The sequence below is a fragment of the Pelodiscus sinensis genome, unplaced genomic scaffold (assembly GCF_049634645.1).
Source record: "Pelodiscus sinensis isolate JC-2024 unplaced genomic scaffold, ASM4963464v1 ctg93, whole genome shotgun sequence".
Taxonomy (NCBI): domain Eukaryota; kingdom Metazoa; phylum Chordata; order Testudines; family Trionychidae; genus Pelodiscus; species Pelodiscus sinensis.
Window position 1 is genome coordinate 313,893 of NW_027466008.1, and position 26,142 is coordinate 340,034.

The 26,142-nt window shown below is 59.9% G+C and overlaps 1 protein-coding gene across 1 annotated transcript; it reads left to right on the plus strand.

The window, feature by feature from the left end:
• Positions 1–773: 773 nt before the first annotated feature.
• On the plus strand, positions 774–25,036 carry LOC142825910 (uncharacterized). The gene is made up of 18 exons (XM_075918072.1): positions 774–1,476; positions 5,227–5,561; positions 6,114–6,182; positions 6,586–7,059; positions 7,225–7,329; positions 7,713–7,848; positions 8,078–8,172; positions 19,308–19,435; positions 19,650–20,077; positions 20,370–20,473; positions 20,786–20,908; positions 21,461–21,528; positions 21,932–22,037; positions 22,310–22,405; positions 22,578–22,682; positions 23,066–23,201; positions 23,431–23,525; positions 25,028–25,036. The coding sequence occupies exons 1-18, from the start codon at positions 1,395–1,397 to the stop codon at positions 25,034–25,036; spliced, it is 2,694 nt and encodes an 897-aa protein (XP_075774187.1). The 5' UTR covers positions 774–1,394.
• Positions 25,037–26,142: the final 1,106 nt, after the last annotated feature.

The window sequence follows — 26,142 nt, forward strand, 5'->3', positions numbered from 1 at the left end:
CCTTGCTGCAGGAGGCTGTGAAGGCTACAACTAGAACAGAGTTTAAAGGGAAGTGAGATAAAGTGATGGAGGTTGGGTCCATGGAGTCCTATTAGCCAGAGGGTAGGAGTGGTGTCCCTGCCCAAAGTTTGTGGAAGGCTGGAGAGGGATGGCACGAGACAAATGGCTTGGTCATTGTCTTCGGTCCATCCCCTCCAGGGTCCCTAGGGTTGGCCGCTGTTGGCAGACAGGCTACTGGGCTAGATGGACCTTTGGTCTGACCCAGTACGGCCATTGTAAGCTCAGGGCTCAGTGTCGGGGGTCTCACTGGACCCCCTTGATTTTCATGTACACCTGGTCCTGGGTGGCCAGGCTGGCAGCTCTCCTGCCCTAGACGGCCACTTTCCTGTGCCTAGTGCGGAGATCGTGGACGAGGTCCACGATGTCCGCACTAGCCCAGGAAGGTGCCCGCCTCTTGCGGTCCAGGGCAAGCTCCCGGGAGCCGCCAGCCTGGTCCCGGCAAGAGGGGGTGGGCTGGGGGGCATCGGGTGGGTGGCTCTGTGCCGTGCCACGTGCAGGGTCTGCTAGCTGGGTGCTGGCAGGCTTGCACCTGGCACGGGCACCATAGCCAGCCCGTGCCCCTTTAAAGGGTCCGGGGCCGGGAGGGGGGCATAGAGTTTCCCTGGTGTTGGCCAGAGTGGCCACCAGGGAAACCTGGGGAGGGCTAGCCTCCCACTAGTTCGAACTAAAGGGCTACACAGCCCTTAGTTCGAACTAGCTAGTTCGAACTAGGCGTTAGTCCTCGTAAAATGAGGTTTACCTAGTTCGAACTAAGCGCTCCGCTAGTTCGATTCAAATTCGAACTAGCGGAGCGCTAGTGTAGCACCTATTAAAGTTAGTTCGAACTAACGTCCGTTAGTTCGAACTAACTTTGTAGTGTAGACATACCCTGAGAGTTTAAGCATAAGACTCCCCCTTTCCCGGGATGTAATTCAGTGGGTGCTATGGGAACCAGTGGGAGTGAGGGGTGGGCTGCCTCCGCGCCTATCCCACTGACGTCTGTGTTTCAGATCAGACACCATCCAGGTAGAGAAATTGTCCTCTTCACCCTAGCCAGGCCTGCCAGGCCCTGCTCTGTTGTGGTCCCCGTCTGCCCAGGCGGCATGGGGGGCTCTGCCAGACCCTGCCCCAGTTACTGTCCTCGTCTCTCTGAGCAGCGTCGGAGGCTCTGAGGCCCTGCCCTGGTTACTGTCCCTGCCCCCATTTACCCAGGCAGCGTGGGGGGCTCTGGTTTCTGAGGGCGTTATTTCCTCCAGGACCTGCGGGGCAGTGTGCAGCGACTCTGCCAGTTCCTGGGGCAGGCACTGGATGAGGGAGCCCTCACGGCAGTGGTGGAGAACGCCTCCTTCAGGGCCATGCGGGAGAACCAGATGTGCAACTCGACACTGCTCCCTGCGGACATCATGGATCAGGAGAAGGGCACCTTCCTGAGGAAGGGTGAGGAGATGGGCACCCTGGGGCAATGCCCAACAAGGCTTCTGGGAGCATGGATCTGCCCCCCCTCCACTCCCAAAGTTATAGTGAGGAGGCTGCTGTCTGCCAGCCCCATCATTGGGGAGCTTCACAGATTCCATCGAGCCCTTGTGGGGGATGAGCCGGGGGCAGAGCCAGGATTGTGCACTGGGAGCAGGGTGGGCTCAACCCCCCCTTGCAGCAGCAAGCGCCCCGCAATCTGCAGGGTGGGAGGCGAGTCCCAGTCCCCTCGATGGCCATGGTGCGAATCCTGAGCAGCGCCACTCGCCTTCCACAGGCATCTGTGGGGACTGGAAGAACCATTTCACAGCAGCGCAGAGCAAGGCCTTCGACGGGATCTACCGGGACCGCATGGGAGGCCTCCTGGGGGCGTTCCCCTGGGATGCGCCCTGGGATTGAACAGTGGGAATAAAGCATCCAGGAGACCACGTGGAGCCAGGGCTGAGTTGCTGGGAGTGGCTGGCTGCCGTGGTTCACACAGCCTATGGGAGGGAATGGCTCCGGCCTGGCAGGATGGACCAGGCTGAGGAGCGTTGCCTGGCTTGGGCATTTCATGCCAGTGCTACCTGCCATGCCCTTGCCCTCCCTCCCACCAGGTTCCATAATCAGCCTGGCCTCTTATTGCCACAGGGAGCACCTCCAGGGTCAGCCTCCAGCCACTGCAGCTCGCTCCCTCGGCCTGTGACACCTCCCTGAACCTTACCGGCACCGCTCTACAGACTGAGGTGCATGTTCTGGGAGTGAGGTGTTGTGTCATCGTCTGCCCTGGAACTCTGGGTGCCTTAAATGCTCTGCTGCTGGGCTCACAGCCTGACACCCATAGCCTCCGACAAGCCCACAGAGCCCTGTGTGCGCCAGCCTGTGGCTTCCTTCTTCCCTCCAGAGCTGAGTTTCCCCCAGGCAGGCTTTTCGCAGGAGTACGAGGTGCAGGCTTCCTGTCTCCTCCTTGCTGGCAGGGCCCATCCCACTTAGCTCTGACTCCTGCACTCCCCACACCGCCAGCCCCCTGCCCTGAAGGACCCGAGCAAGGCCAAGTAAGTCTTCTAGTAAAATATTACAGCTTAAAAAGAGAAGCAATGTTTTGGTAAGAGAGTGAAGGAGAGAGGTACAGATTGGCCTTTCTCACCCTCGTTGTCTGAAGAAACAGTTCAGCATTCAGTAACTAAAGGGTTCACCCTGGAAAGTGGGTGACCAGGAAGTGTTGGCAGGTAGCCAGGAGAACCAATGGGAAGAACGTGTTAGAGTTGGCTTGAAAGGGAATCTGCCTGCTGCTTTTCCTTTGGGCATTCAAACCAAGAACTGGGGGGAAGGGAGATGAATACCCATGCCTAGAAATGGACTAGACTTTGGAAGTACAAACATGTGAGTAGATAGGGAATGTTTATAGTTATACACAATTTTCTTTGTTTTGGTGTTTAGTTAACCCCCCCTTACGCTGTAACTAAAACTGAATCCCAGGGAAGCAATTCTCTGTGTTTTAATCTATTCTTTTCTCAGCTGCTCTATAACACCTAGCAATGAAGTATCCTTTATCAAGAATATCTTTTTGTTTTGTTAATAAGAACACCCTTTTAAATACTAGGATCTGATTCTTGTGTCCTGGAAAGTAATAGGAGGTGGGTGAGTGCATGACTAAGACTGAGAGGTCAGCTATCAGAGATTATTGGGTTTTTTTCAAGCTTGCTAGTGGTAGCAGAGCTTGGGATACCCCTCTGAAGAAGTTCCCAGGAGCCAGCATCCCACACCGGCAGCTCCTCATAGTTGTGCCATCCTCAGCTGTGGCATCTCCTGTCTGGGATCGGATCTCTCTGCTTGGGAAGAGGGAGGACGTGGCTTTGGAGGTCACTGGGGGGCCTGGTGCTGTGCAGAGGCAGCAGTCGGGCCCCACACACACTCCCCACATCAGTAGGAGCCATGGGGAAGCAGAGCACAACAGAGCAAGTGCATTTGTCCAGTGCTGTCTGACTCCGCCATGGCTCCTGCCACACAGAGAATAGAGGGGGCATGACTGCTGCCTCCATGTGGTGCCAGCCCCTCAGTGATCCCCAAAGCTGCATCCTAGGGTACAAGATGCCACGCAGGGAGAGGGCGGGGTGATGGTGGGAAAGAGCAGGGCATGGGGCAGTAATGGACAGGAAGTCCCAGGCCAGATTGTGCAATTGCTCCAGCTGAGGATGGCCCATGGGCTGGGGACAGTGCTGCTGAACACGATCTGGGGGTTATCCAAGATCACAAATGGGCATATGAGTCAACAAGGTAATACAGCTGCAAGAAAGAGTTTGTCTAAACAGGGCTCTGGCTTGTCAGACCTGGGCGGTGCCTGTCCTCCTCCACCAGTCTCAGCTGACGGACTCTGTTGGCTTCTGGCTGCCACACTGTAAGGAAGATGTGGGCCAGGTGGAGCGAGTCCAGGGGAGAGTCACAAAAATGATAAAAGGTGTAAAATACCTGACCCATGAGAACGCCATAGACAGTCTTGAGAAAAGAAAAGGTAGGGAGGGCCGATAACAGGCCTTCCCGTGTGTTACGGGCTCTTCTAAAGGGGCTGATGATCACTTGTCTCTATGTCCACTGAAGTTGGACAATGTGTGAGGGACTTTACCTGCACCGAGGGAGATTTAGGGGAACTTTCTGTCCCTAAGGGCAGTTAAGCTCTGGAAGAGGCTCCCAAAGGAGGCTGTGGAATCGCTGTCGCTGGAGGCGTTTAAAAAGAGGCTGGGCAGACACCTGTGAGGAATGGTCCAGGGTGACGTGCTCCCCTCACAGCTCAGACTTGAAGATTTCAGGGGGTTTCTTGACGCCCTGCCCCTCCAGGGCTCTGTGCTTTCTGCCTCGCTGCTCTGAACGAACTCCCCGAAAACATCCATTGAGCTGCCTCATCATCCCTTCCCTCCGTAGCACTCCCCGTCTCCATGACGCCTGCAAAGCCAGGAGAACCCTGGGGCTGATGGTGTGATGAGACCACTGCCTCTCCTGGAGACGATGACTCCTTGTGCTGCCCTCCCAGGCAGTCTGGGCGCTGAACTTCTCTTCACTGATCAGGTGCCCAGCACAGGGCGGTTCTCCTCACGGCGCAGCAAACGGCTTGGCTGGGGCTGTGACAGACCGGACTGTGTCTGGGCACAGCTGAGCGCTTCCGCTCAGGGCGAATTGCTCAACTTCGGGGCTCCTTACAGTCCCCAGACTGGTTACCTCTCCAAACAGGCCACAAACCAGTCTCACAGAGCGCTTCAGCTGCCTGCCTGAAGCCTCACGAGCAAAACCCCTCCGAAACCCCAGCAATATCCATGCCCCCGATGGCCCCGGGCCTCATACACTGGTGGGGGGGGTCTTAGCACCCAATCCCACCTACCCCGAACAAGTACTGTCCGGTTCCAAGAAACCAGCCACAGATCCCTGGTCAATTTACCCTCTGGACTTTACCCACAAATCATGCTGAGCCAATCCTTTAGTATCTAACATCTAAAGGTTTATTATTACAATAAAGAAAAGCATGAGAGTAAGGTTGTTAAAGGATAGTACATTACATGCATCAAATTTCCTGGTTCTCGATGCAGCCTCTAGCAGAGATGTTACAGCTGCTGGCTTACAAGACCTTGTTGCACATCCTAGGGTCAGGATGGGCACACAGTTCTTCCTGGCTCCTCGATCCCTGCACTGCTAGCTCTGGGATGAAGTGCTGAGCTGAGTGAAAGCAACTTAAAATTCTTACAGGTACTGTGGTACCACAACTCCCTTTGTGGAGGTCAAGGCAAGAGCTTGAATCACAGAATCATAGAATAATAGGACTGGAAGGGACCTCAAGAGGTCATCGAGTCCAGCCTCCAGCCCTCAAGGCAGGACCAAGCTCCGTCTACACCATCCCTGACAGATGTCTATCTAACCTGTTCTTAAATATCTCCAGAGAGGGAGATTCCACCACCTCCCTTGGCAATTTATTCCAATATTTGACCACCCTGACAGTTAGGAATTTTTTCCTAATGTCCAACCTCAATGTTGACACCCTGGCGCCGCGCTGCTGCAAGGACACCATGATGGCCAGGATCGTGGTGAGCGAGTGGCGGTGGCCGGGAGGAGGGGAGGGGATACGTGGGGTGGACAGGGGTCTGCCTGGGCCATGGCGGCGAGTGGGGGTGCTGGAAATGGGATGGGTGGGGCCAGGAGTGCTGGAGGGGAAGGGGGAGGTGGACATGGGGAGGGTGGGCGGGGATGCTGGAGGAGGGAGGGACACAGAAATGGGGCAGGTCTGGGGTGCTGGACAGGGAGGGGCGTTCGGAACAGGGAGGGGTCTCCCCGGGCCATGGGGGGGGAGCTGGAAGGTTAGCAGAGCGGGCTGCTGAGGATGCGCCTGGGGAGCAGGGATGAGGAGGTTCAGAGGCTGGTCACCAGGGCAGTGAGGGGCAGGAGACGGCCTGGGGACAAGGATTGAGCTGGTCCCGGTTTGGGAGGGGGGTGCTGGGAGAGGCCCTGTGCCGGGCAGGGGGGCTACAGGCCAGCAGGAGGCAGTGGGGTTGGATCCTGCTGGGTGGGGGCGCTGGCCGTGTGAGCGTCTCTTGGGGGCCCCAGCCTCACAAGCCCCTTTGTCTCCTTGGGTCTCACAGGAGATCATGGAGGACTCCCCCCCCCCCACTGGTCTTGGCCGACTGCCTCAACGCCGCCTGCAGCCTCAGGTACCGACCCCCCCCCCCCCGCCGACTCCCCCCCAGAGCAGATCCCCTGACCAGGGAGTGGGAAAGTCTCTGTCTCCTGGGCTATGTCTAGACTGCAAGCCTCTTTCGAAAGAGAGCACCCAGTGAGTCTGGATGCTCTCTTTCGAAGAAGCCCTAGTTACATTCAAGAACGCCTTCGTTCGAAAGAAGCACTTTCCAAAGCAGGCGTTCTTCCTCGTGAAATGAGGTTTACCGCCGTGGAAAGAAAAGCCGCGTTCTTTCGATTTAATTTCGAAAGAACGCGACTGCAGTCTAGACGCAGGTGAAGTTTTTTCGGAAAAAGGCTACTTTTCCCGAAAAAACCCCTGAGTCTGGACACAGCCCTGCTGCTGAATTAACAGTCTCTGCCCCTCTCTCCTGCCAGCACCTTGCAGCCTCCCCTACAGGCCCAGCTCCTGAACCCCCTGCTGAGGGCGGCCGTGGGACAGACTGTGTCTGGGGACTGGCAGCAGGAGCCCATCCACACGCAGGTACGTCCCTCCGGGCCCTGCTCCCGGGCTGGGCTGGAGCTCCAGAGAGGAGTGGGGGTGGGGGCAGAGGGAGAGAAGAAGCTGCAGGTTTGGATCCTTCCCTCCAGGTTTCCCGTTGCTCTCCCTGGGGGCCCGTCCCTTCCATGCCCAGCCTGGGCTCCTCCCTGCTCTGCGAGGCGGCTCAGACCCTGCTCAAGGCTGCACCCCGGGGCCAGCGGGTGGCCTGGATTCCCCAACCCCCCTCTGACCCAGGGCTCCCCCTTGTCTTGCAGCAGTTCATCCGGGCCCTTCCCGTCGACCTCCAGGCCCTACTGGCAAGCCTCCTCGCCGAGTCCCCAGACACCGCCAGGCTGCAGCTGATCATGGAGGTGAGCCCCGTGGGGGGGACGGGGCCATTGTCCCTGCTTCCTCGGGGGGCCGAGAGAGGAGCTGTGTCAGTGGCTGGGGGGGGGGGCACAGTCTGAGAGGAGCCCCAGGCTCTGCCCAGAACCGGCGCCTCCCTACGGGTCCTGACCTGCCTCTTTCCCCCCCAGCACCTGAGCCCGTGGCTGGAGTCCCGCCTGCCCCAGGAGCGAGCCAGGGCCCTTGGCAGCACCACGGCCCTGCTGGGAGTCGCCACCACCCTCCCGGGGTTTGAGGTAAGTGACCTCGGAGCCGGGGGGTCTGGGGCTGCAGGGCGCGGGGCTGGGAGCGTCCCCGGGAGGCAGAGCTGGGAATGGGCCGGGAATGGGCCGCGTTCTCCTTTCCCCGGGGAGGGGCGACCCTGGGCCTTTCCGGGGGGCACCTGGGCCCCAGACTGGGGAGTGGCCGTCAGTGGATCCCCTTGTTCCACCCCCGGAGTGACCCTTCAGTCGGGGCCATTGCTCAGGGCTGTCTCCTCGCAAGGCCGGCCCCGCCCCGCCCCGCCCCGCCCCGGGAGGTGTCTCTGTCCGTCCCCGAGCTCAGAACCGCCTCGGCGGCCGTTAGCATGGGACGTGCAGCCCCAGGATGCTGAGGGACCCCCCCTCTTCTCTCCCCTCAGAACTCCGCCGACTGGCCGAGGATGGGTCACCACGTGGCCCAGCTGGGCCTTTTTATTTCGGACCCATCCGAAGACGTCAGCCGGCTGGCCCGGAAGGGGGTGCACAGCCTGTACCGCCTCCTCCTGCACCACAGGGGTAAGGAAGCCAGCCGGGACCTGGGCCCCAGGGACACCCTGAGGGTGCCGGCGGCGGGGGGAGGGGACCCAGCCCTTTTCCCCCAGACTGGCCCAAGGGGGGATGCGTCCCTCTGTGTTCCCCTTCTGCCCCCTGTGCCCCTCCATTTGCCCAGGGATGCCTGCAGGGACCCGTGGGAGGGGAAGGGCTCAGACCTGCCAGCAGAATCACCCTGGTTTGTCTCTTGCAGGCCTCAACATCCACCAGGCAGAGGACCTGTGGTGCAGGCACTACTATAAGGAGAGATGGGTCCTGGCGCATAGCAACACCGTCAGGGTGGGAGAGGTAAGGACGCGCTGCCAGGGCAGGGCAGGGCTCGGGGGTGGGGCTGGCTGGGGCCCTCGTGCGGGTAGGACGCGGGGTGGGAAGCGGGGAGTCGCTGATCGAATGGTCGATGCATTTTCCCTCGACTATTCGAGCCGTGGACAGGGCGGCGCTGCCCCTTTGTGACGCTGTCCCGGCGTTTCAAAGGGGCGGCGCTTCCGAGGGGCAGCGCCGCACCTTGCCCCGGATCTCCCATAGAAGGGGAAGCAGGGCGGGGGGGGGGCAACACTTTTTGATGGAGGTCGCTCCAAGATGTTGGCCAGTGGCCTAGGGCTGCTCTGTTGTGCGGAGGGGGGTGAGGTCTGGGAGGGTCTTGGGGGCAGGAGGAAGGTGTGACCTGGGTCAGGGGTTAGGGTGCAGGGTGAGGAGAGCGTCTGGGTGCAGGGTCTGGAAGGGAGTTTGCAGAAGGAGGAAGCTGTTTTAGCCCCAGGAGTTGGGGCCGGGCTCTGGGCCGTCAGCTGAAACCTCCCGTGCTCTTGATTTCAGGTCTTTGGGCAGCTCTTCACGCCAGAGCAGGAGAACTGCTTTTTAGACAAGGCTCTGCTCGCTGCCCGCTCCCCCCTGAGGCGCCCCAGCCAGGCCGGGCTGGTCCTGGCCCACGCCCTGCATGGGCAGGCCCATCAGCTCCTGGGATACATGGTGAGCAGCCGGAGCAGATGCAGGAGAGTGGGGCAGGGCCAGGGTCTCCTTCCCATCCCCTCAGGGAGTCCCCCGCCCCTTTCCTCATGCTGCCCCCACCCCACGTCCCTGCTGGGTGGGTCAGAAGCTCACCCTGCGGGCCTGACGGGGGGTGACCAGAGAGCAGAACAAGTCTCAGCGCAGGGGGGAGGAGGGTGGAAATGCTGGGGGGGCCCAGTACCCCTGAGTCCCCAGGGATGAATGTGACGGATTCTGCTTCCCTTGCAGCAGGAAGACAGCCAGTGAGAGCACAAGGAGCTGAGGAGCCAGCAGCTGCGTCCCCCTCCCCCCAACCCTCCCAATTGTATAGAATGTATTTAAATTCTGATTAAATAACGTTTCAAAAAACATTTGGATCAGGCTTTGTCAATAATTTTTAATGGGGGGGGGGGCGCATTTTGGCAAGTGGTCAAGGGCCACATTTCTACCGAGGAGTTTGGGGTCTGGGACGGGGCGGTTGGGTGCAGAAGAGAGCGGAGGGTAGGAGCCTGGGTGCGCACCGTCCATTGCATCATCACGCGGCGCCATTGTGCTAGTGCTGGAGCTTGGGTGACTGGTTTAATTCGAATGTTTACACAGATTAGGTGTTTTAACTTTAGGAAACTTCATTTTTAATAAGGTAAAATGTTAATTTCTGTCTACCACAAAGGGTTTCAAAGTTTTCTTTATTAAAGGCAGGGATGAGGAACCTTTTTTGTCTCCAGGGCCACTGACCCCCAGAAAAACCAGTTGGGGACCACACACGAGAAAAGCAAAATACAAAAACCCTTCTTCCAAAACCCACAAGCCTCACTGAGATGGCCCCCAACTGGGACACCTCACTGCTCTGGCGCTTCAGCCCCACTGGGGTGAGGGGAAGGGACAGGGAGGACTGAGGTTCGGGGATCCCTCATTTTTGGCCCCCCCTCAGATTGAGAGGGACCCGCAAATGCCACTCTCCCTGGAACCCAGGAGAGTTAATCTGTGCTGGGGCTGGAGTGCCAGGGGAGTGAGATGTCTCAGTCGGGGCCACATTCGTGAGGCTTGGGGGGGTGGAGGCGCCAGGGACGCATTCAGATAGAGCAGGGGAGCCGGCAGGGACCCTGAGAGGAGAAGTGGGAGTGAGAGCCCAGCCGGGGAGACACAAGGAAACCAGAGTCAGTCTAGTATCTCTCAGGCAGCTGGGGTAGACACCCCCCACCCCACACCCCAGCCTCCTGTTGGATCCTCCTCCCACAGTTAACTGCCTCTGAGTCTGCACCCAAACTCCCATCGCTGCCCTGAACCTGTCCCAGAGCCTGCAACCCGCAGCCTCTCCCGCGCCCCACTCCCCAGCCATCCTGCACCGTAACCCCAGCCTCAGGCCAGCGAACCTGAGTGAGGGTGGGGGAGCCCAAGCAGCAGAGGGAGGGGGGAGTGGAATGAGTGGGGGCGTGGCCTCAGAACAGGGGCAGGGGTAGGTGCGGGGAAGGGGCCGGGGCAATGGTAGTGGCCTCTAATGCCCACACCCCTCCCTTCGGCATCGCTTATGTCCCATGTCCGCCCCCTCCTGAGCCCACAGCCGGTGCCAAGGCCTCGTGCCCAGGGCGGGGTCGCCCCTGTGAGCTGCCAGCCATACTGGGGAGAGGCGAGAGGGTCTGGGCTGCTGTGTCCGTTGCTGGCTCCTGTCAGGCCTTTGCACCGAGTCCTGGTGCAGCCTGAGCAAACCTGGGTCCTTCCCTGCTCCTCCAACACCACCTGGGCAAAGGGAGGAGAGTCCCCAACAGCCTCTGTCACTTCGGCCTCCTGTCGGGGGAACATGCCCCCTGCAGCATGATCCCCTGTAGATCTAGCCCTCTGGGCACTCACACAAGGTCTCTACACGGCAGCTGCTCTGTGCCTAGTGCTGGCACTGCAGAGCCATTTGCCACTTTGCACCCGACTGTCACCAGGTCCTTTCCATTTGCAGGGCCGGCCACATCTCCTGCCTCCTAGGCCATTGGCTGCACCCTCGTCTCGCTCCTCCTGGTGTCTGTATCCGTCATCACCTTGGTGCTGGAGAGATGGGGCCTGCCCCAGCCTGCCGGGCTGCAAGGGACTCCTGTTGGGAGCAGCTGCATGGGAACCAGAGGCCCAAGAATGGGAGAACCCTATTGACCCGCTGTGAGCAGGAGACGGGGGTGGGGAGGGGGCTGGGGAGGTACCTGCACTCAGCTCTGAATGGGGGCTGGGGAGACACAGACACTGCTGATGATTGCTGCACTGTGGGCCCCTGGGTTACAGTCTATGCCCAGGCAGCTCCTCCAGTCACTGCCTGTCACATTACTGGATCTTGAGGGGAGCAGCCAGATCACTGCTGCACCCATAGGTGGGGGTGTTGGCCCCAGAAAATGGTAGAAAAGGGGGCCATGTGGGGTGCTGAATAGAAGCTTATTATCTGATAGTCCTATGTAAGCTATTTATGTGGTTATATAACGTCTGTGTGTGTAGTTAGGAATCTGTAGTCTGTGTGGATCCTGAATATTTCTCTGCATGTGCTTGAGCATTGGGCAGAGCCCGGCCTGTGGACATGCTAATTAGCGAGGCCCTGTGGGACAATGGCACTGAATGGGCCAAGGACACACCTAAAGCATGAGGGCGGACACCTAAGAGCGGCCAGCAGAGAGAGGCTGAGGACCAGGTGATCTCCTGCAGCCAAGAAGAGGCCAGGAAGGAGGGATAAATAGGCCATGTGGTCGATGCCATCTTGGTTCTCAGCTCAGCACTTCATCCCAGAGGCAGCATTGCAGGGATCGAAGAGCCTGGAAGACCTGTGAACCCATCCTGACCCTAGGATGTGCAACAAGAACTCTTAAACCAGCAGCTGTAACATCTCTGCTAGAGGCTGCATCGAGAACTGGGAGATTCGGTGCATGTAACATACTATTCCTTTAACAACCTTACTCTCATGCTTTTCTTTATTGTAATAATAAACCTTTAGGTGTTAGATGCTAAAGGATTGGCTCAGCATGATTTGTGGGTAAGATCCAGAGGGTAAATTGACCAGGGATCTGTGGCTGGTTTCTTGGGACCAGACAGAACTTGTTCGGGGTAGGTGGGATTGGGTGCTAGGACCCCCACCGGTGTATGAGGCCCGGGGCCATCGGGGGCATGGCTATTGCTGGGGTGCCGGAGGGGTTTTGCTCATGAGGCTTCAGGCAGGCAGCTGAAGCGCTCTGTGGGACTGGTTTGTGGCCTGTGTGGAGAGGTCACCAGTCTGGGGGCTGTAAGGAGCCCCGGATTTGAGCAATTCGCCCTGAGCAGACGCCCTCAGCTGTGCCCAGACACGGCCCGGTCCGTCACACTGCCCCTCAGCCTGCAGGCCTCTCCTCGCTCTCAGCCAGGCCAAGGGCTGAGCCCTGCTGTGGCCTGCCCCAGCCAGCCAGCCAGCCCAGCTCCTCCTCCTGCACAAACAGTCCCGCCTGCTCCTTTAGCAAAGCAGAGCGGGCTGGTTGTGGAACTTCTGGGAGACTGAGGTTCAAGTCCCAGGTCTGCTGCAGAGCCCTTGGCCCTGCCACTCCCCTGAGTGGGCCTCAGCTCCCGTCTGTGAAACGGGGACACTGATTCTAACTCATCTAAGGGGAGCATTTTCAAAGCCCTAAGGGAGTTGGGAGCACAAGTGTGTGACTGTGCTTTGTGCCCACTGCTTGGTGCTCCTAAATCCCCCAGGTGCTTAGCTTGGGAGCTTTTCCGGGCAGGGGCTGCGGCTAGGGTTGCCAGGTGTCCCGTTTGAACCGGACAGTCCAGTATTTGAGCTTTCTGTCCAGGAGATAAATTGAGAAAATCTCTCAATTTTCTAAATAAGATGTACTCTAGGTTGTGATGCAATGGCAAGTATGACTGGTATTTTTATTGACCATCTGGCAACCCTGGCTGCGGCTGCCTCTCACTACTCTGGTGTGGACAAAGCACTGCAGTCATCCCGGGACAACGCCCCCAGAGATGCTCTCCCTCTGGGGCAGGGTCCTTTAATGCTTTTCACACTGACATAGGCTACGGGACAGCCCCTTGGACACGGGCATGAGTGTCCCCGCGGGGCGGTATCCCCCGGACGCTGCGCAATGCAGAGAAGAGGGGTGAGTCCTGGGGGATTGGTGGGACAAGAGACGTTCCGTTATTTTAACCCCACCCGCTATAAAGCAGCAAAACCCTGGGTCCAGGTACTCAAAAGTGCAGGGCTCTGCTTCTGCGGGATTAGCCGCCCCTTCTCGGCTGGGAACACGCAGGCGAAGCATCAAAGGGCTCCCACCCCACTGAGATGGTGACTGCATGTCTCGGGAAGGGAAGAATCCAGCCATGGGGGGGGAGGGATCCCCTCTGGCACTGACAGAGAGGCCCAGAGACATGCAGAAGGAAAGTTCGGGAGGGAGGGGGCAGAGATACCAGGTAGGGAGGAGGACGGAGGTGCAGCTAACTCTGGTACTCGTGACACCCAGACCCCATCTCTCCCCACCTCCTTGGACCCAGGCAGCACCTGCTCCTTATTGTCTCCTCTCCCATTGACTGCCGCCCTCCTCACCACCAGGTCTCCCAAAGGTTCCTCTCCCCAAATGTTTCCCACTCCCCTCCCACTGTTCCTCGCTCCCAAATCCCTGGGGTCCTGTCAAACAAACGTCTCTTCCTCCCTCCTGTCCCTGGCACCTCCATGTCCTGTAGCCTGGCCCCCCTCCCTTTACTCCATCCTTCACCAACCCTTCCAGCTCCTTGAGTTCCATTTCTTCCAGCCTCCACCCCAACTCCCTACATCTGCATCTCCACCCCAGCCCTGCCTCCCAGCCCCGCCTCTTAGCCCCCGGCCCCAAACCTTCCCTTCCCTGGTTCTTCCCTCCCCAAACTGCCTGTTCTGGTTATTTCTAGGCCAGGGGTGAAGCAGGAGCCATTCTGCTGGGCACTCTGCAAACACAGAACAAGGACAGTCCCAGCCCCACACATCTGGCCCTTGAAGAACAAACCCAGAGGCAGAGGGACCTGGACAGACGGGATGGTGGGGGGCAATTTCCCTCAGCAGCTTGGGCTGTCCTGGCAGAATGGTGTCTCAGTCTCCTAGGAGATCACGGTAGTGGGAACCAACTGTCCATGATGTGCTAGACAAGGGCGATAGGAAGCCGCTCTGGGGTGCCCCACTAAGCCTGGCGGGCTGGGGGCGGGGCTTTGGGTGCTGTCAGCACGCTGGGCTGCACAGCCACAGTGTACTCCAGGGATCTGGTGGCCAAGTAGTGTAGTGGCTGCACTCCCAGTCCCCTGCCCTGAGCCTCCAAACACCCCCCCCCCCACCTACCCCTGACTCCTGCACCACAATCCCTGCACTGCGCCCCCCCTCACTCCTGGACTCCCTGCCCTGAGCTCCCCACACCCATACACTCCCCAGCCCCTGTCCCGAGCTCCACCATACCCCTGCCCTGAGCTCCCCATCCTCCCACACTCCCCACCCCCTGCCCTGAGCTCCCCCACATCCTCACACTCCTCATCCCCCGCCCTGAGCTCCCCATACTCCCACATTCCCCATCCCACTGGTCACCAGGTCCTGATGAAATGCATCCCAGGATACTCAAGGAGCTGATAGAGGAGCTATCTGAGCCTTTAGCTATGATTTTTGAAAAATCATGGCAGACAGGGGAGATTCCAGAAGACTGGAAAAGGGCAAATATTGTGCCCATCTATAAAAAGGGGAATAAGAACAACCCAGGAAACTACAGACCGGTCAGTTTAACGTCTGTCCCAGGGAAGATAATGGAGCAGGTAATTAAGGAAATCATATGCAAACACTTGGAAGGTAATAAAGTGATAGGGAATAGCCAGCATGGGTTTGTGAAGAACAAGTCATGCCAAACTAATCTGATAGCTTTCTTTGATAGGATAACGAGCCTTGTGGATAAGGGAGAAGCGGTGGATGTCATATACCTAGACTTTAGTAAGGCATTTGATACGGTCTCGCATGATATTCTTATTGATAAACTAGGCAAATATAACTTAGATAGGGCCACGATAAGGTGGGTGCATAATTGGTTGGATAACCGTAGTCAGAGAGTTGTTGTTAACGGTTCTAAATCCTGCTGGAAAGGGATAACAAGTGGAGTTCCTCAAGGGTCTGTTTTGGGACCCGTACTGTTCAATATCTTCATCAATGATGTAGATATTGGGATAGAGAGTACGCTTATTAAGTTTGCAGATGATACCAAACTGGGTGGGGTTGCAACTTCTTTGGAGGAGAGGGACATAATTCAAAATGACCTTAGCAAGTTAGGGAAATGGTCAGAGGTAAACAGGATGAGGTTTAATAAAGAGAAATGCAAAGTGCTCCACTTAGGAAGGAACAATCAGTTCCATACATACAAGATGGGAAGCGACTGTCTAGGAAGGAGCATGGTGGAAAGAGATCTAGGGGTCATAGTGGACCACGAGTTGAATATGAGTCAACAGTGTGATGCTGTTGCAAAAAAAGCAAATATGATTCTAGGTTGTATCAACAGGTGTGTTGTAAGCAAAACTCGTGAAGTTGTGGTACCGCCCCAGGGTCAGGAGCATGTCAGGTCTCTTCAGACATGCATGTGCCTATTGGGCCACGGCCCCTGGGTGTCACGCAGCTGGAGCGTGGCATGGCATGTGCTTGCACGTGCACAGGTGTCTGTGTGATCCGTGGGAGGCATGGCCCACGTGCGCGCTCCCTGGTCTCCCTCCCGCCTCCTCCCCTGAACTACTTAATTCGAACTACTTCCCCGGTACGGTCTCCCTGGATGACCCTGCCGACTCCAGTGCTGGAACTCCTTGTGGTGGCCCCTCCGGTGTGCCCAGGTCAGGGCCCTCCAGTCCCGGCTCGCTGCCTCCCGGGCTGGCACGGACCGCCCCGCCCCCCAAGAGTCGGTCGAGGGCAGGGAAGTAGGGGCAGGTGGCAGCCCCTGCTGCGGCGCCGCCCCTGGTGGCCCTGGCGTACGCCTGCCGCAGCTGTTTTACTTTCAGGTGCACCAGCTCCTGGGTGGCCTGTGTCCCTTTCGGGCCATGGCGGCCGCTATGCGCCCGTAGACGGCCACGTTCCTCCTCCTAGTACAGAGATCATGGACGCTGGGGGCCTGCCCCCAAACCTCAATGAGGTCCATGACCTCCACACTAGACCAGGAGGGTGCGCGCCATCTACGGCCCCTGGCTGGCCCCTGGGTGCTGGGGGACTGGGCGGGGGGACGGCTCGCTGGCACTGGCTGCCTGGCTCATCCTGCAGCCCCTGGTTCGGGGCAGAGACTGCTGGCAGGGCTGGCTCTGGCAAGTGCCGTCTGGCCAGGGTCTACCCCTTTAAGGGCCCCAGGGCTGGGGAGAGGAGAGGAGTTTTCCTGGTTTGGCCCAGAGCAGCCACCAGGGGAACCTGGGGAGGGCTGGCCTCCAGCTACTTCGAATTAAGTGGCTACACAGCCCTTAATTCCAACTACTGAATTCGAATTTGGCGTTACTCCTGGTAGAATGAGGTTTACCTAGTTCGAATTAAGTCCAAACTAGCGGTTTGTATGTGTAGCACCTATGAAAGTTACTTCCAACTAACGGCTGTTAGTTCGAATTAACTTTGTAGGGTAGACATACCCATAGTTCCTATACAACTAACAGCTAATGGGTAGTCTCCAGTAGTTTAAATCTTGGGGCATTTGGAAAAGGAGGGGGAGCTCCATGTGTGCGGGGTGTATTGTTGCCCTCTGCTGGATGGACTGTAAATGCTTTCTGTATGTATCATATGCCCTATAGTGCTAACAGTTAATGGAGATTCTCCTCTAGCTCACACCTGGCATTTTCTAAAGTAATATATGTGTGTGTATGTGCGAGAAAGAGCAAGAGCCTGGGGGCTCCCTCATGTCTCCTCCCCATCCTGATCTGCTTGGCTTAAGTGCAGGAAAGAAGAAGTAGTGAGCTTTGTGTATTTGACATCAGGTGGAAGCAGGGGAATGGAGGAGTAGTGGGAACAAGAGCACTTGGCTTCTTTTCCTGCAGACCGAGAGGGGTGGGGACTGGGTTGAGCTATATAAATCAGATGCCGCTCCATGCCTCAGTTTCCCCCTTCATACAATGCCGATGACACAGAGAATGTTTGTAAAGTGCCCTGTTGTTAGCTCATGGGGCAGAGGGGGAAACTCGGTCTCAGAAGCAGACTGGGGGGAGGTAAAACCCTACCTAGGCAGCGCTGGTTCCACTACGTCACGCTGCCAGACCGGTCTGAGTGGGTCCCTCTCTTGGCTGCTCCTCCCCCCAGGAGGAGTGGGTTCCTCTCCATCGGCTGCAGGAACCAGCATTTCAAGGTCTTTGCCAATGGGCAGCCGTTCTGCAATTCAGCTCTGCCGCGGCTTCCAGCAGATCGATACACTGGAGATCGATGGTGCCGTGGTCGGGTCCTGTGCCCAGTTCTGAGCCCGACCGGTGCCGCTGCCCAGACGGAGATGAGTGGCACACACACGACACCCCCCTACGGCCGCCCTCGCAGACCCAATAAACCTCTCCCTTTCGCAGAACGACTCTGCTCCTGCGTGGTTCTGGGGCTACTTGGGTGTGTGTCCTAGACCCCCTTTCTGCTCACCGCAGATAGAGACTCCTCTGCAGGTAGAGCTGAGTGCGACGCCTGCACTGGGATGGCGTATTGGGATAATGTACTGACAGCTCCTCTGCGCCACCCCCCCTTTTCCTGCCGCTGCAACATCAAATTAACCTTCCTGGTCTGCCCCCGTCCTCCCTCCGGTACCAGGAGACCCCACGCATGATGGGAGGGGCTGCAAACTGAGGAGCAGGCTACTGCAGGGCTGAGGGCAGCAAACCAGCCCCCAGAGCCCTGCAGGGCCTGGCCACGGGGAAGGGGAACTGATGTGAGCAGCATTTAGAGCCGGGGGGGGCTGCGGGGAGGAGGACAACGGAGCCACGAGCAGGACAGGGGGTGAGCCAGCACCAGTGAGTCTCAGGGGGTATGTCTACACTACCCCGCTAGTTCGAACTAGGGGGGTAATGTATGCATACCGAACTTGCTAATGAAGCCCGGGATTTGAATTTCCCGGGCTTCATTAGCATAAAGCCGGCGCCGCCATTTTTAAAAGCCGGCTAGTGCGAACCCCGAGCCGTGGAACGAGGAGTACAGATAGTTCGGAATGGCTACGTAGTTCGAACTATCTAGCCCGTGCCGCGTGTAGCCGCGCGGCACGGGGTTCGCACTAGCCGGCTTTTAAAAATGGCGGCGCCGGCTTTATGCTAATGAAGCCCGGGAAATTCAAATCCCGGGCTTCATTAGCAAGTTCGGTATGCATACATTACCCCCCTAGTTCGAACTAGCGGGGTAGTGTAGAAATACATACCCAGGGGGACTAGAGCCTGGCCCCCGTTGAGAGAGAAGCTCAGAGATTGGAGCTGGGGCAGCCAGGAGCCCCCCACTGCTTTGTGGGGTGCAGAACAATGACTGCTCCCGAGGGGGGAAAGGAAGGTGCCTGCACTGCAGGGCCTCCCTGGAGAGACAGTATCGGTCCCTGGCAGACAAAGGTGGAACCAGTTCCAGGGCCTGGCCAGGAAAGAGCCCAAGTCCTGGGAGAAATCAGGCTCCATGCTCAGCTGTGAGTCCGAGTCCCATAGACAAAAGCGCCCCAGGGCAGTGGTGGATTCTCCACATGTCAATGGGTCTAGTGCAGGCCAGAGGCCTTGCTGGGATGCGCTAGGGCCAAGCCCAGGGCTGGGGCCGGACGGGAGCCCGTGAGAGGCAGCGGGGCGAGTGGGAGGCTCTAACTCTTGCTCCTGGCCAGGAAGTCCAGTGCTGGGTGACACCAAGGCCACGTCTGCACTGCAGGCATTTTGCTCAAGAACAACTGTTCTTGTGCAAAAACTTGTGGCGCGTCTACACTGCACGTGAATTCTTGTGCAAGTAAATTTGCAGTAAAGCATCAGAAAAGAGGGCTTCTTGCACAGGAGTTATTCCTCTCCCCACGAGGAATAAGCCCCTTTTGTGCAAGAGCTGTTGTGCAAGAAGGCAGCGTGGACGGGCACCAGGGGCTTCTTGAGCAAGACACTTGTATGGCTAAAATGGTCATCAGAGCTTTCTTGCACAAGAAAGCGTTCACAATGCCATGGACACTCTTGTGCAAAAGCACATGGCAGGGTGGAGGTGCTCTTGCACGAGACCTTTTGCGCAAGAACTCCGGTGTGAAACAGTTCTTGTGCAAGAAGCCTGCAGTGTAGGGCAGGGAGCAGCCTATGGGGCTACTGGAGCTGCTGGCTGCAGGATGCCCAGTCAGGGAGTGGGGGGGACCCCTAGGAATGGCTCCAACTTCCCAGAGGGGTGGCCAGAGGCAGGACATTTGCCTGGCAGGGTGAGGTGGGGGGGGCAGTGACCTCACAGGGGCTTTGGGCAGCCCTCAGCAGATCAGGCAAAGGGCAGGTGGGGAGGTGGTGACCTCACAGAGGAACCCACATCTCAGGCTGAGAAAAGGGGGGGGCGGGCCCAGGGGACTTTGGAGACCCCCGGTTGCTTTAGCTCTGGTGCGTCTCCTGCTCACAGTTGCTTTGTCCTCTGTGAGTTCCACATCCGGACAGCGTTTTGCAGAAGGTAAGAGCCCCCAGGGGTTTGGATCCCGCCCGGGGCCGGCTGGGTTCCAGGCAGGCCCAGCCCTCGGTCAAGGGCCAGAAGTGCCTGTGCAAGACCGAGCCGATAAGCAAGGGGCCATTTGGGGGCTGGGGGCAGTCGCTCTGGGGCGCTGGAACCCCTGGATTTCGCTCAGCAGGCTGCGCCCCAAGCTCCCCTTTGCTCCCCTCATTTGCAGCATGGCCAAACACATCAGGCTGTGGTTCCGGAAAGCCCTGAAGATGGCCCCAGGGCCGGTGGGAAGCAGCTCCTCCGTCCCCGCGGGCGGGGAAGCTGAATCCCACCAGCTCGGGGCGACTCGCCCACCGGCCAGGCCCCTCCGGACCTGGCTCCAGAGGCGGCTGGGAAGGCGGGACCCAGCCCAGCGGGGAAGCCGGGTAGGGTGGCTCTGGGGCCTCCTCTGTGGAGAGAAACACCTGCCCCAGGAGCCCAGCCCCCATTACCACCAGGGGGCATCGCCCTGCCCGGCCCCCGGGGACCTGCCAGTCTCCGGGAGCCCCCAGCCTCTCCGCACCAGCCCCTGCAGCTGTGGGTCCAGCTCAGTGAGCAGCAGCGCCTGGGCCTCCAGCTGCAGCCGGGCCACCTCCTGCAGCCGCTCAGACCCAGGTGAGGGGCCGTGAACATGCTGGGCCCAGGGGCTCACCCAGTACACGGGGGGGGGAGGGGCAGCCCCAGTGTCTGCCCCGCAGCCAGGGCAATGGATGGGGGCGGGAGCTGCTGCTTGGCTCTCTTGTTCCTGGTGGGGGCTCTGCTGAGGGCGTTGGCAGATGTGAGGGTGGAAGGGGGATGGGTCCCTGCGAGGGGCGTGTGGGGCCCAACCTGCCCTGGGTCCCTGACATGGGGGCGCGTGACCCCTGCTGGCCGCTGGAGTCACCCTGGTCCCTTCCCTCCCGCACAGAGCCCCCCTGCGCCTCGGCGGAGCTCTGCCAGGAGCGGATGGACTCCCGGGTGGAGGAAGGGGCCATCTATGATATTGAAGAGCAGCTCCACACCCGGGACACGGTAGGAACCTTCTCCACACGGGGGGGACCCGAGATTGTCCGGCCCCTTCCCAGCACGTCCCCCCCTCCGGGAGGGGCTTGTCCCTGGGGATCCCCCTGGGGCCCCTTCTCCTGCATGACCTGGGCCCCCCAAACTGAGGTCTCTTGTCATGCACCAGCTGGGCCCCCACAAGCCTGAGGCAGCAGTTGGGGGGGGAGTGTGGGTGCTTGGACAACCGGCAGCTCCCACCTCCACTCCTGGGAGGCCTGAGCCCTGCAGCTGTCCGTGGGGGGCAGGCAGGCCCCAGGCTCACAGACTCTCTCTGGGGTGCAGAGCCCAGCCGCCCTGCAGCGGTTCCTCCTGGCCGTCCCCCCCGCCTGCCTCGCCGCCCTCCAAAGGGGCGAGGACACCCTGGCGCCGCGCTGCTGCAAGGACACCATGATGGCCAGGATCGTGGTGAGCGAGTGGCGGCGGCCGGGAGGAGGGGAGGGGATACGTGGGGTGGACAGGGGTCTGCCTGGGCCATGGCGGCGGGTGGGGGTGCTGGAAATGGGATGGGTGGGGCCAGGAGTGCTGGAGGGGGAGGGGGAGGTGGACATGGGGAGGGTGGGTGGGGATGCTGGAGGAGGGAGGGACACAGAAATGGGGCAGGTCTGGGGTGCTGGACAGGGAGGGGGATTCGGAACAGGGAGGGGTCTCCCCGGGCCATGGGGGGGGAGCTGGAAGGTTAGCAGAGCGGGCTGCTGAGGATGCGCCTGGGGAGCAGGGATGAGGAGGTTCAGAGGCTGGTCACCAGGGCAGTGAGGGGCAGGAGACGGCCTGGGGACAAGGATTGAGCTGGTCCCGGTTTGGGAGGGGGGTGCTGGGAGAGGCCCTGTGCCGGGCAGGGGGGCTACAGGCCAGCAGGAGGCAGTGGGGTTGGATCCTGCTGGGTGGGGGCGCTGGCCGTGTGAGCGTCTCTTGGGGGCCCCAGCCTCACAAGCCCCTTTGTCTCCTTGGGTCTCACAGGAGATCATGGAGGACTCCCCCCCCCCACTGGTCTTGGCCGACTGCCTCAACGCCGCCTGCAGCCTCAGGTACCGACCCCCCCCCCCCCGCCGACTCCCCCCCAGAGCAGATCCCCTGACCAGGGAGTGGGAAAGTCTCTGTCTCCTGGGCTATGTCTAGACTGCAAGCCTCTTTCGAAAGAGAGCACCCAGTGAGTCTGGATGCTCTCTTTCGAAGAAGCCCTAGTTACATTCAAGAACGCCTTCGTTCGAAAGAAGCACTTTCCAAAGCAGGCGTTCTTCCTCGTGAAATGAGGTTTACCGCCGTGGAAAGAAAAGCCGCGTTCTTTCGATTTAATTTCGAAAGAACGCGACTGCAGTCTAGACGCAGGTGAAGTTTTTTCGGAAAAAGGCTACTTTTCCCGAAAAACCCCCTGAGTCTGGACACAGCCCTGCTGCTGAATTAACAGTCTCTGCCCCTCTCTCCTGCCAGCACCTTGCAGCCTCCCCTACAGGCCCAGCTCCTGAACCCCTTGCTGAGGGCGGCCGTGGGACAGACTGTGTCTGGGGACTGGCAGCAGGAGCCCATCCACACGCAGGTACGTCCCTCCGGGCCCTGCTCCCGGGCTGGGCTGGAGCTCCAGAGAGGAGTGGGAGTGGGGGCAGAGGGAGAGAAGAAGCTGCAGGTTTGGATCCTTCCCTCCAGGTTTCCCGTTGCTCTCCCTGGGGGCCCGTCCCTTCCATGCCCAGCCTGGGCTCCTCCCTGCTCTGCGAGGCGGCTCAGACCCTGCTCAAGGCTGCACCCCGGGGCCAGCGGGTGGCCTGGATTCCCCAACCCCCCTCTGACCCAGGGCTCCCCCTTGTCTTGCAGCAGTTCATCCGGGCCCTTCCCGTCGACCTCCAGGCCCTACTGGCAAGCCTCCTCGCCGAGTCCCCAGACACCGCCAGGCTGCAGCTGATCATGGAGGTGAGCCCCGTGGGGGGGACGGGGCCATTGTCCCTGCTTCCTCGGGGGGCCGAGAGAGGAGCTGTGTCAGTGGCTGGGGGGGGGGGGGGGGGGCACAGTCTGAGAGGAGCCCCAGGCTCTGCCCAGAACCGGCGCCTCCCTACGGGTCCTGACCTGCCTCTTTCCCCCCCAGCACCTGAGCCCGTGGCTGGAGTCCCGCCTGCCCCAGGAGCGAGCCAGGGCCCTTGGCAGCACCACGGCCCTGCTGGGAGTCGCCACCACCCTCCCGGGGTTTGAGGTAAGTGACCTCGGAGCCGGGGGGTCTGGGGCTGCAGGGCGCAGGGCTGGGAGCGTCCCCGGGAGGCAGAGCTGGGAATGGGCCGGGAATGGGCCGCGTTCTCCTTTCCCCGGGGAGGGGCGACCCTGGGCCTTTCCGGGGGGCACCTGGGCCCCAGACTGGGGAGTGGCCGTCAGTGGATCCCCTTGTTCCACCCCCGGAGTGACCCTTCAGTCGGGGCCATTGCTCAGGGCTGTCTCCTCGCAAGGCCGGCCCCGCCCCGCCCCGCCCCGCCCCGGGAGGTGTCTCTGTCCGTCCCCGAGCTCAGAACCGCCTCGGCGGCCGTTAGCATGGGACGTGCAGCCCCAGGATGCTGAGGGACCCCCCCTCTTCTCTCCCCTCAGAACTCCGCCGACTGGCCGAGGATGGGTCACCACGTGGCCCAGCTGGGCCTTTTTATTTCGGACCCATCCGAAGACGTCAGCCGGCTGGCCCGGAAGGGGGTGCACAGCCTGTACCGCCTCCTCCTGCACCACAGGGGTAAGGAAGCCAGCCGGGACCTGGGCCCCAGGGACACCCTGAGGGTGCCGGCGGCGGGGGGAGGGGACCCAGCCCTTTTCCCCCAGACTGGCCCAAGGGGGGATGCGTCCCTCTGTGTTCCCCTTCTGCCCCCTGTGCCCCTCCATTTGCCCAGGGATGCCTGCAGGGACCCGTGGGAGGGGAAGGGCTCAGACCTGCCAGCAGAATCACCCTGGTTTGTCTCTTGCAGGCCTCAACATCCACCAGGCAGAGGACCTGTGGTGCAGGCACTACTATAAGGAGAGATGGGTCCTGGCGCATAGCAACACCGTCAGGGTGGGAGAGGTAAGGACGCGCTGCCAGGGCAGGGCAGGGCTCGGGGGTGGGGCTGGCTGGGGCCCTCGTGCGGGTAGGACGCGGGGTGGAAGCGGGGAGTCGCTGATCGAATGGTCGATGCATTTTCCCTCGACTATTCGAGCCGTGGACAGGGCGGCGCTGCCCCTTTGTGACGCTGTCCCGGCGTTTCAAAGGGGCGGCGCTTCCGAGGGGCAGCGCCGCACCTTGCCCCGGATCTCCCATAGAAGGGGAAGCAGGGCGGGGGGGGGGCAACACTTTTTTAAGGAGGTCGCTCCAAGATGTTGGCCAGTGGCCTAGGGCTGCTCTGTTGTGCGGAGGGGGGTGAGGTCTGGGAGGGTCTTGGGGGCAGGAGGAAGGTGTGACCTGGGGCAGGGGTTAGGGTGCAGGGTGAGGAGAGCGTCTGGGTGCAGGGTCTGGAAGGGAGTTTGCAGAAGGAGGAAGCTGTTTTAGCCCCAGGAGTTGGGGCCGGGCTCTGGGCCGTCAGCTGAAACCTCCCGTGCTCTTGATTTCAGGTCTTTGGGCAGCTCTTCACGCCAGAGCAGGAGAACTGCTTTTTAGACAAGGCTCTGCTCGCTGCCCGCTCCCCCCTGAGGCGCCCCAGCCAGGCCGGGCTGGTCCTGGCCCACGCCCTGCATGGGCAGGCCCATCAGCTCCTGGGATACATGGTGAGCAGCCGGAGCAGATGCAGGAGAGTGGGGCAGGGCCAGGGTCTCCTTCCCATCCCCTCAGGGAGTCCCCCGCCCCTTTCCTCATGCTGCCCCCACCCCACGTCCCTGCTGGGTGGGTCAGAAGTTCACCCTGCGGGCCTGACGGGGGGTGACCAGAGAGCAGAACAAGTCTCAGCGCAGGGGGGAGGAGGGTGGAAATGCTGGGGGGGCCCAGTACCCCTGAGTCCCCAGGGATGAATGTGACGGATTCTGCTTCCCTTGCAGCAGGAAGACAGCCAGTGAGAGCACAAGGAGCTGAGGAGCCAGCAGCTGCGTCCCCCTCCCCCCAACCCTCCCAATTGTATAGAATGTATTTAAATTCTGATTAAATAACGTTTCAAAAAACATTTGGATCAGGCTTTGTCAATAATTTTTAATGGGGGGGGGGGGCATTTTGGCAAGTGGTCAAGGGCCACATTTCTACCGAGGAGTTTGGGGTCTGGGACGGGGCGGTTGGGTGCAGAAGAGAGCGGAGGGTAGGAGCCTGGGTGCGCACCGTCCATTGCATCATCACGCGGCGCCATTGTGCTAGTGCTGGAGCTTGGGTGACTGGTTTAATTCGAATGTTTACACAGATTAGGTGTTTTAACTTTAGGAAACTTCATTTTAAATAAGGTAAAATGTTAATTTCTGTCTACCACAAAGGGTTTCAAAGTTTTCTTTATTAAAGGCAGGGATGAGGAACCTTTTTTGTCTCCAGGGCCACTGACCCCCAGAAAAACCAGTTGGGGACCACACACGAGAAAAGCAAAATACAAAAACCCTTCTTCCAAAACCCACAAGCCTCACTGAGATGGCCCCCAACTGGGACACCTCACTGCTCTGGCGCTTCAGCCCCACTGGGGTGAGGGGAAGGGACAGGGAGGACTGAGGTTCGGGGATCCCTCATTTTTGGCCCCCCCTCAGATTGAGAGGGACCCGCAAATGCCACTCTCCCTGGAACCCAGGAGAGTTAATCTGTGCTGGGGCTGGAGTGCCAGGGGAGTGAGATGTCTCAGTCGGGGCCACATTCGTGAGGCTTGGGGGGGTGGAGGCGCCAGGGACGCATTCAGATAGAGCAGGGGAGCCGGCAGGGACCCTGAGAGGAGAAGTGGGAGTGAGAGCCCAGCCGGGGAGACACAAGGAAACCAGAGTCAGTCTAGTATCTCTCAGGCAGCTGGGGTAGACACCCCTCCACCCCAAACCCCAGCCTCCTGTTGGATCCTCCTCCCACAGTTAACTGCCTCTGAGTCTGCACCCAAACTCCCATCGCTGCCCTGAACCTGTCCCAGAGCCTGCAACCCGCAGCCTCTCCCGCGCCCCACTCCCCAGCCATCCTGCACCGTAACCCCAGCCTCAGGCCAGCGAACCTGAGTGAGGGTGGGGGAGCCCAAGCAGCAGAGGGAGGGGGGAGTGGAATGAGTGGGGGCGTGGCCTCAGAACAGGGGCAGGGGTAGGTGCGGGGAAGGGGCCGGGGCAATGGTAGTGGCCTCTAATGCCCACACCCCTCCCTTCGGCATCGCTTATGTCCCATGTCCGCCCCCTCCTGAGCCCACAGCCGGTGCCAAGGCCTCGTGCCCAGGGCGGGGTCGCCCCTGTGAGCTGCCAGCCATACTGGGGAGAGGCGAGAGGGTCTGGGCTGCTGTGTCCGTTGCTGGCTCCTGTCAGGCCTTTGCACCGAGTCCTGGTGCAGCCTGAGCAAACCTGGGTCCTTCCCTGCTCCTCCAACACCACCTGGGCAAAGGGAGGAGAGTCCCCAACAGCCTCTGTCACTTCGGCCTCCTGTCGGGGGAACATGCCCCCTGCAGCATGATCCCCTGTAGATCTAGCCCTCTGGGCACTCACACAAGGTCTCTACACGGCAGCTGCTCTGTGCCTAGTGCTGGCACTGCAGAGCCATTTGCCACTTTGCACCCGAC

Coding starts and splice junctions, on each gene's coding strand:
- LOC142825910 (XM_075918072.1), top strand. CDS start 1,395: ATGCGGGAGAACCAGATGTGCAACTCGACACTGCTCCCTGCGGACATC. Junction 5,562..6,113: donor CCATGATGGCCAGGATCGTG/GTGAGCGAGTGG, acceptor TGGGTCTCACAG/GAGATCATGGAGGACTCCCC. Junction 20,078..20,369: donor CTGCAGCCGCTCAGACCCAG/GTGAGGGGCCGT, acceptor CCTCCCGCACAG/AGCCCCCCTGCGCCTCGGCG.